Genomic DNA, 10,416 nt, shown 5'->3' with positions numbered 1-10,416 from the left:
TGTAATGCACGGCGTGGATATTTACTACGCATGCGCAGTTAAATTCCAGCGCCATCATACTGTAAGAAGTGTATGGTGATGGTTTCTGATATTTGAAACACTTTTTAGTTAAAAAATATACTCTAGTAACGTTATTCATGGTAAAAATGTTCAGCTAAAGTGTTGAATTGGTTGGAAATGGGGTCAGTGACCAAAGATGGTTGGTAAATACGCTGTATTTGCGTAATAACCACCAGGTAAGCAACATCCAATTTCTCATTCAACATGGCGCCCATTCACCACTTCGTGCCCTCATAATCACAGTAAAAAAAAATTATTGCATGGTCATCAGGCAGTCGATTTTTTTTATTATATCTATTAAAAATTTGATTTTTATTGAAATCTTGTATAACTAAATACGAAATAATCAAATGTGCGTAAATTTTCAACATTTATTTTTTTTTAATTGTAAAAATGAGCTCTTGAAAATGTGTCTAAAGTTTCTCTGTTCTCCTCAATCAGCCAGGGCTTCTAGATTATGGTAGCCCCACTCCCATGGCTAGTGATATTCACTGTTGGGCTAGTAACTAACTACTATTGCCATACCTGATGGCTAGTGATTTTTGTGTGTCAGATGATGCTTGTCTTTTCTGTTCAATTTCATTGCAGTGTAACATGCAAGCTATTTCTCATCATGGATCATTTTGTTAAGTATTGCATTTCAATTCGCAAAAATCATAGTGTTAACGTCCCCAGTACAAAACTACCCTAACAATGATTGATCAAAATGGCCAAAGTGTAACACTCAACGGCCAAAGGCTTGAGGAGGACAACATCAGTTCACTCGTGCAAGATAAACAGTATTGCCTCATAGCTCATTGATCATTGATGCTCCTCGGACACTGTCTAGACACTAAAAAGACGTGTCTCTTTTATTAAGATCACAGGGTATTGTGTGATAACCGCACGGATATACATCAAAACGTAATGGACTTATCAGCCTTCCTGCTTTATTACTGTAAGTAATTATATAAAACCCTTGATTAAGTACTTTACAATCTAAAATCACAAAACTGACCAATTACGCCGTCCCAAAGAAAGAAAAGTATCACTTGGGTATCGTGAGTGGTAATTTTTGCTCGAACGTACCCTACCAATAGGCCTAATAATATGCATTTTTTCTTTGGATTTTTTTAAAAAGAAAAATAGTATGTAACTCCATTTTTCGTTCTATTGATGCAAATTGAAATATATCTAGTTAAATAGTTTATTATACTATCAAGTCGTTTATGTTTTACAAGTCGGGTTGATGAAAGCGAAGCGCCGTGTCGTAAATTAGAGCATTTGTTTACACTGCATAGAGGAGATGAACAAAACAATTTTTTTCCCATCGATTTTTAGAACCAAACGTGTGCAACCAGTTTTGTTCAGTTGATCCGCCTCGCAGTGTGAATAAGCGTTGTTTGCATGTCCACGTGGCCAGTCTACTATTCCACAGTGTACTGCCAGCTGCTTGTCGTAAAGCTAGAAAACGCGATTAAATAAAATTAAATACTTTTTTAAGACATGTTGCATTATTGATACTAAATGTTTGATTACTATCGACTACAAGTTATACTTTTTATTAGTCATGTTTTGTCATACCGGTTAATGTTATAAATGGTTACTAGTCATTTCCTACTTTTTACCATCTCGTACCATAATGTTTGGTCATTTTGTACTACAGTGGTTTCGTACTCGGTATCTTATTTTTGTCATGGTATGCCACTTCTTATTTTTGTAAGTAGATTGTGGATTGTACGATTTTGTTCACGGCAAGTGGTTGTCATTAAAATTCAAAGCAACTGTATTAAATATATTTCTTACTCTTGCATGTGTACGTCTGTGGGTAATTGAGGTTTTTCTGAGATCAGCTCGTCTTAGAATATCTTGATATGTTATTCTGACACAAAGTGCTTGTTGGTAATTAATATAACGATGAACGGAAACGTTTGAAGATAAAAGTAATATATCATCTTTTCTTATTTGTTTTTTTCTTAAGGGTGGGGCTTCAATATAGCTGCATTAGCCTAATGTTTATTTTTTAAATCGGTAATTCGACATTTTACTATATCAGTCAACTAAGCTGCACAATAAATGATTGAGGTACGAAATGACCAAGGTATGAAATTACCAGACAGACATGGTAAGAAATGGTAAAATTGGGTACGACATGACTATGGTACGACTGGTTACCGTATAAATCTAGGTCACATGGTTGAGTTCATTTCTACGAGGTGAGGAATACATATTGTCTCACTTATATACAATCATTATTAGTTAAAACTTTCTACGTTTACAGGTTATATTTCAAACATATTAAATGGCGAAATTATAATTAATTTGTGCTATATATACTGATATAATACTAAAGCCGACATGATACTTCCCTCTGCCCCTTGTACAGAAATACAAAACTCGAAACCAGCGTGAAGCTGGAAAAGGTTTTTTTCGCCCACTTGTGAAAGACTGTTGCACACCAGTGTTTTGATAGCAATAACAAAGACGTTTCCTTTGTCTTTATGTTGGGTGACTGGCTATAACCTTGAGTTGGACACCATACTAATTATGAATAGTATTCAGTTATAAATCATAGTGGGAAGTTAGGAGGGTAGTTACAAAATGAGGTCATGGCGTAGGGTATGATCAAGAGTTGCGCACTATTAAAAAAATTTATAAAATAAAAGGCAGTCTGGCCATTTTGTTTCTTTAAAATATGATTTTTCTATTATATATACAATAATAATAATAATAATATTGCCAAAGAGATTAAAGATACATGGCTACAGGCCTGTGGCATTGGAATAATATCTGGATGGGGGTAGCAGTCTCTGGTGGGACTATTGAGTTTTATCTTTATATAAAGCAGAAAAGAAAAAAGATAACCAAAATAAGAACAGAAAATCTAATGTTTATAAATTTATAATGTTGGTAAAATTAATGCCAGTGACAGGGAAAGAAGGAAGTGTGTAGGAGACAATTGTTAAAGAAAGAAGTGTTTTATTTAACGACGCACTCGACACATTTTATTTTCGGTTATATGGTTAAGGACCACACAGATTTTGAGAGGAAACCCGCTGTCGCCACTACATGGGCTACTCTTCCGATTGGCAGCAAGGGATCTTTTATTTGCGCTTTCCACAGGCAGGATAGCACAAACCATGGCCTTTGTTGAACCAGTTATGGAGTTGCGGAGCACTCGCTCAGGGTTTGGAGTCGGTATCTGGATTAAAAATCCCATGCCTCGACTGGGATCCGAATCCAGTACCTACCAGCCTGTAGACCGATGACCTGCCACGATGCCACTGAGGCCAGTGACAGTTGTTAAAGAGGGGTGATTATTGTCATTATTACAAAACATAACGCGGACAGGGTTACAAAAAAAGTCAGATCTTACATTACGTGATTGCTGAACATCTCCATAATTGAACATTTATAAACTTCTTTTGTCATTTGAGGTCTCGTCATATTTTTAAAAAATTGTATTAAAAACAAAAGGGCATTGGGTCCTGTTCTGGACCTCATTTATTCCAGCATTTTGCACACACATCTCGAAAGCTCAGATACTGAATGATATAAGTTGTTAGACTATTAAATATGTAAACATGTACCGATACTTATATTTCACACTTTTGATGCAAAATTATGTGTACATCTTAGTCCGGTGAATCTTTTTGGGAACATATATATCGGATCAAAATTCACTTTTTTCTTTCAAATTACAGAGAAACATACAATTTATATCATCTGATGTATACAAAAAGTAAAATTTTCACTTTTGTGATAATCCACTCTTCAATGAGCCCATCGACGGGGATCGACCCTAGACTGACCGCACATCATAAAAGTGCTTTACCACTGGGCTACAGCCAGCCCTAGACATCAGCAGCATTTCATTATTAGGTTACAAGACGTAAACTGAATAATAAGTACATTTTAGCATATACTATATTAAAATAAAGAACAAGATTAAAAATAAAATCTTTTGACTGAAATGCCAATATGTTCCTGGCGAATATATATTTAGATTGACAAAACAAATTGAAGATTGACAAAACAAATTGGCGAACAAAAATAGCAATCCAGGGCTAGCCCTGTTTATTATTATTTACATTAGTGTAATAAAATGTCAATATACAGTTTCTGTTAGAAACGTGTAATAAAGTGTTGCCAGTGATACTTTTGTTTTTATTCATGTATACTCTGTCAAAAAAGAAACGCATAGGTGATAGGTAAAGAAGAAAAGTGTTTAATTTTACAAAATATAGGTTTTTTTGTACAATGTTGCTGAATGACCATGTTAATGTTCCTGGAATGTGACAACATGCCCAAATGCACCCTAAAACAGACATTTGCAGGAAATCGGCATGAAATGGATCAGATTTTGGTGAATGCGCGTGAAACGGGGGGGGGGGGGGGGGGGGGGGGGGGGTAAGTGATGGGTATTTAAAGCCTCATTTCCATTTCAACGTAGACGAGTTACAAGATGCCAAGACTAAGCTTGCCGAATTGAAACATTGCAATAGGCTACCTCCAGTTAGGTGAATCGTAGTCGTCGGTCACACTCCACATGAACGTCGTCAGAGCACCATTTCACGTCTCTGGGATAGGTACCATCAGTTTCAATCAGCTGAAGACCGGCCCAGAAGTGGAAGACCTCTCATAACAACTGCAGCACAAGATCGCTACATCCGGGTTCTGCACTTGCATCACCAAACTGCCACAGCAACGAACACTCCTGTGCGCATACCTGGTTTGAAAAGGGTGTTTGCACAAACCATTCGGAACCGACTTTGAGAAGCTGGTTTACATCCTGTGACGTCAGCATCGACATTTACGTGTTCGCTGGTGCACAAATGACTTATGAGAAATGTAGCTGCATTTGTACAATCAATGTTGAGCTAAGTGCAAAAAATTATGCTGCAGCCTATGAAATAGTTATACCTATACTTAATCCTTTTAGTTTGTACATGTATTGTAAAGGTAAGACAAAAATCACCAGGATAAACAATGTTGTTGACAGTATGGTCACTGGTTATAAAAGTGTATTATATGAATATTGTATGAGAACTTTTTTTGGCACAACAACAGTTCAATTAATTAGGATTTTATGGACTTATTTTGATGATAAAAACACTTAATACAAGTAAATATTATTGATTTCATAAACTAAATATTATTGATTTCATAAACTAAGTGATTTATTAGTTGTATAAGTGAATTGGACAAAAAGTCACGTCCTGCCTCGTAATGAAATTTTTAAAAGTAAATTTTACCTCATAAAGAATATTTTTTTTAGTAAATTGCTATACTGCATTTAGAGATACACTGTTTAACACAATATCCAGTCTTATTTCAAAAAGCAAACATTCTATCAGGAGAGCCAAGTTTTGGAATTCACTGCAGTGTTAAAAAAGTGATGTCCATTTTCGTCACGTCCTGGTCGGAAGGTCGCTATTACACTAATTGAATATTTGGTATTATCATTATGTTTGAGGTGTCTGATAGATTATGTAACCGTTTGTTTACATCAGAATATGAAAATGGCTTAGCCAAAATTTTAGCCACTAGCAAATTTTATTGGCCATTTCTTTTTTTTTAATTAGCCAATGTCTAATTTGGCTACTGACAGCGCGATCCCCGATATCCTAAAATTTTCAGTTGCCCTCTGGGCAAGTTGCTCTCAAATTTCACTTGCCTATAATAATAAAAAATTAACTCGTCCGAAAATGTAAGCAGTTTTTTTTTAAAAGTATACTTATTTTTCAGAATGAATTTTATTTCTACATTGCAATCCATTATTTCTGGACCTTTAATTTTCAAAATTTTCAGAGGGAGTATATACTCGGTTTTCTGTAGAAATTCTGGCGTTTGGCGGTCTTGATATCTTGAGTCCAACACACACTCAGTCGGAGACTGCTTAGATCCTGTTACAAAATTTCCTGCATTCCTGTCTACTCATTGTTCTTTAACATTTAGTCAATTAAATGTTAATTGCATGTACATTTAATACATCAATTTAAATGGGAAAGAAATGCAAAAATTTGCAAATGGACAACCAAAGTTTCTAATAAGAAACTTACTAAATTAAAGAATCTAGTTGTCCATTTTAGTAACATACTGGATTGTAACGTTCTAAACAGCTCTTTCTCAATTCTTCAACTTTTTGGCAATTTACTTCACGGACACGGACAACCCTCAACATGAAATACCATGATTTACGAATAAAGGCCTAATTTCTTAAATACCTTCAGAAAGGAGGGGTGTTTATTTCTGTCAAATAAGTACTCGATATAATAATCATATGGTAACAAAAGTTCGGTTTAGTGATTTTACAGAAAACCTGTCGTTTCCGTGAAATCTGGGGGCCTGACACACACACACTGTACAGTGTTCTAGCTAGGATTTTGATGGGGCAGGGCGCTAATTTAATTGTAGGGCATTTTTAACATGAAAATCTTATTTTTGATGCAAATGCTGGATATGATCGAATTTTTTACATTCATAAATATATATGTAGGAATATCTATGCTGGTTTTAATTTACAAAACGTTTTCTAAACCCAAATTTATTATTCTTAAATCTGGATGTTTGATGAAACAGTACATTCATCTCTGTATGCAATATTATTGTACTAATGTACTAAATATAGACACTATTAAAAAAACTCTCGTTCCAGCCAGTGCAACACAACTGGAATGTGCTGTGGTATGTGCTATCCTGTGTGGGATGGTGTATATAAACGATGAAACGAGTAGCAGGTTTTTCTCTAAGACTAAATTTTAAAATTACCAAATGTTAAATAAAATCAAACTTTAACTATTAAAATGTTTTACAAAAGGTTGGATCACCTAAAGAAATCATATTCTTTTTTTATTATATATAGTATTTATACCTTTTATTACCATGCCCAAATGTAATTTAAAATAAATAAATGAAATGGTTAAAAGAAATCAAGAAATGAAAAAAAAAGAAGAGATTGATTAGAAATAAATAAAAAGAAATTAAAAAATTGACATACGGATATATTTGTAACAAGTTGCTCACTGCATTTAAAAATGGCTATTATTGCATGTCAAGGTCTAGATAGATTTCATTAACCTTCTGACTACTGCAGGCGAGATATCTCGCCCGACGTCACGTCAGTCGATATACTGTATACAGTGCATTCCCCAATTCATATTTCCCACCGTTTTGCACAACACTCACCGGAAACGGAAATATAATTAAAGAAAAAAGATTTTTTTTTCAAAATGGTGGTTTTTGTTTTGATTTTTTCAATTAAAAATACCTTGAAATTTTGAGTTCAAAAAGTGGTTTTCGGCGAGTATTTTCGCTTGACAACAATGGCGGCACGTCGCGGTGATTTTCAGGGATCGATAGCTGATTGTAACAGCTAATTTGATAATAAATTTGATCGTTTTACCAACAACGAAAATTACCAAATATTGCAATATGAATCGTAGTTCGGGTTTAAAAAAAATTCTGGTCAAAAAACCACTTATCGGGAATAATGGACATAAATACTGGACAGCTGGCCACAAATGCCCGTAAGTAAACACAACTTTTTGCCTAATTTTAATCACCATTAGCCGATCTAAAATAATAAAAATTACAAAAAAAGACACGAAAATAATACTTGCCGATTCATATATGAACTTTATTTCATGTATTTATGAAACATTTAAGTGAATATATGTGAGTAAAAATTATAAACTTGTACCCACTCAACGAGGTTTTTGTTAAAAATTAATCCAGTAGTCTAAAGGTTAAATAGCTTTTGTAAACATGCTTTTAACAAAACAGTTATGCCTTCATAGACCAAATAACAGTGTTGCTAGTTTACTCTGTGCCATAAAGATGCAATCAATGTGTCATTGACTGACATCAGTTAAAACTATATGTATCTTGGTCTGGGTATTTGCAAAGGCAACAATTACTTTCAAAAATTTACTTATCAAAATAAATTTTGCATTTGACATTCTGTCGAAGTTTATCATGGTGGTCTACTTTCAACTAGGTGTTTGCGGTGGTGTGTGGTTATGTGCGTGACGGTGTGAGGATTACTTTGTAAGACTGCCTGTCCGCTCGTCTGCAGTCATATCGACTAACAATAGAAAAGAAAAAAAACGTCACGTTACTGCTGTCGGCTTGGCCAAACAATGTATTGTCAAACGTTTTCTAGTTGGGAATTCAGACTCGTAACAACACTACACGCTTTGAGAGGAAAGCAAGATTTTGTATTTTTGTTTGACAATGAATTAGGGCGGTGTGGCAACAAACACAGCAGGGCGGCACAAAATGGGGGCAGGGCGCAGTGCCCCTCTATTTATTGCTAGCTAGAACACTGCTGTACTTAGGGAATGGATGGATGGAGAGAGAACGAATGAGAGCAAGAGAGAGGAGGGGGTGGTTGGGGGTTCATTTATAGTTTTCTTACTTGCACAACCAATCGAAGTCCATGTCGGGGGTGGGGGCGGGACGTGGTACAGCGCACGGTCTGTCTGGGATCGATCCCCATCTGTGAACCCATTGGGCTATTTCTTGTCAGCCAGTGCACTCATGACTGGTATATCAAAGGCCGTGGTATGTGCTATCCTGTCGGTGGGATGGTACCTATAAAAGATCCCTTGCTGCTAATCAGAAAGAGTAGCCCATGAAGTGGCGAAAGCAGGTTTCCTCTCAATATCTGTGTGGTCCTTAACCATGTCTGACGCCATATAGCCATAATTAAAATGTGTTGAGTGCGTCATTAAAGGAAGGGACAATCAAGGCATTTGACCTGATATGCATAGTCAACGATATATAATGCACATTATTGCTTAATATCAACAAGTAAAATCGTATAGTTAATAAAACGGTTAAATGTGACGGCTATTATATATAACGGGCGCAGCTATTTTGTACCATCCCAGTAAATACACCCTCTGGCGAGCTGGTGGTTATGTAATATGGAAATTAGAAATTTTGTAACATGCTAGTAAAGAGAATACGATTTCTCGCGATGGTGGCACGAATTCTCATACACTGTGGTGCATTTTAGTAATACTACATGCTCTTGAGACAGGCAAAATGGGTTTTAAACTAAATCATCGAACAGTAGCTGCACAGACACCTTCGCGTGAGCCAGATGAGGCTATGTATTGGCATGCTTAACAAAGTTAATAGCGATCATTTTGTCCAACACTAGGTACAGTCGGTAAAATGCCATCGCGTTTGCTATTAATGGACCCAAATCAGTCTGAAAGAAGCTATACATGTAACTACAGGTGTCGAACTCCGCAAAAAATCCGTAATCAGCCGATTTATTCTGATTGGCTTGGAGTATCGGTGAGAGAGATTTTTATTTTTAAAACTTTTTTTTTTTCATCAGTGTCATTAAATTGATTGGTATATAATATAATGTAAGAAAAGTAACAGTAAAGCCTTCAGTCAAAAATGACATTTGCGGGATCAAATAGAGAATAACACCCGCAAATCTAAGTTCTCCATATGGTTGTCTCCTAAATATGTCGGTGGCGTGCCAACGTAGGTAGCATTTTATAAAGAAAGTGACGGTAGTCATGATGAAAATAGATGGGCACATAGAACGATGGAGGGAAAGTAAAGCTAGTTAGAACATTACCATCAAACACACATGACATACTCTAGGTCGGGGATTTCCCAATGCATGCAGTTTTCCTAAACATTGATGATATTAGCCAACACACGTTTACTTTGCTTCTCTGACGAGTGATTACTGCTTTTGCACGAACAATCCAGCTTTTGCACGAATGATCCAACTTTTGCATGAACGATCCATCATTTATGTTGGTATTGGGTTTACATAACTGACAGACGAACGACGGAATCGTTCGTGCCAAATTTTATGCCCTGCAACTGTCAATGCGATCAAAGTCATTTAATTCTGCAGAATTCTTGTTTAATTTTAATTTAATTAAATTTTTTATTTTATTTTTATTTTCCAGGAGAGGTGAGGATGCAAAACACTGACCCAAATGGATCCTTGAAACAGCAGCAAACTTTGGAAAGCGGTACTGTTGCAACCCCTGTGGTGTCTTTACCCTCCACTACGTTTCAACAGTTTACACTTGCCGATCACCTTCAAGCATTTGAGTCTGCAGTATCTGTTGGTAAGTTTTGTTCAGCACTTTAGTTTTAACAGTAGTCATAATGCTTTTCCCTTTCTTTTGTTTTTGAGAGCATTCTGTGTCCAGTTAGTCACTTTTATGACTCCCTCTTAGAATTCGATGAAATTTGGTACATATATAGTAGTAGATGAGAAAAGTTTAAACGGTCTTGATTAGATTTTTTTTTATATACACTGAACATTCGATCCTATATCTCCCAAAACTTAGTTGGACTTTACCATAACCCTACCCACCCCCCGCCACCATT

At 35.8% G+C, this 10,416-nt stretch overlaps 1 protein-coding gene across 3 annotated transcripts in view; it reads left to right on the top strand.

Moving 5' to 3' along the window:
* Positions 1 to 55: 55 nt before the first annotated feature.
* Positions 56 to 10,416, top strand: part of LOC121367719 (helicase SRCAP-like) — an 84,241-nt gene continuing 73,880 nt past the window's right edge. For all 3 annotated transcript variants that reach the window (XM_041492060.1, XM_041492059.1, XM_041492058.1), the window contains exons 1-2: positions 56 to 236; positions 9,987 to 10,151. In XM_041492060.1, coding sequence (XP_041347994.1) covers positions 9,998 to 10,151 — 154 coding nt within the window. In that variant the 5' untranslated portion in view covers positions 56 to 236; positions 9,987 to 9,997. The remainder of the gene's footprint in view (positions 237 to 9,986; positions 10,152 to 10,416) is intronic.

Source organism: Gigantopelta aegis, chromosome 3 (genome assembly GCF_016097555.1).
Source record: "Gigantopelta aegis isolate Gae_Host chromosome 3, Gae_host_genome, whole genome shotgun sequence".
Taxonomy (NCBI): domain Eukaryota; kingdom Metazoa; phylum Mollusca; class Gastropoda; order Neomphalida; family Peltospiridae; genus Gigantopelta; species Gigantopelta aegis.
The sequence above is the reverse complement of the archived record's forward strand: the minus strand, read 5'-3'. Positions and strand labels throughout refer to the sequence as shown.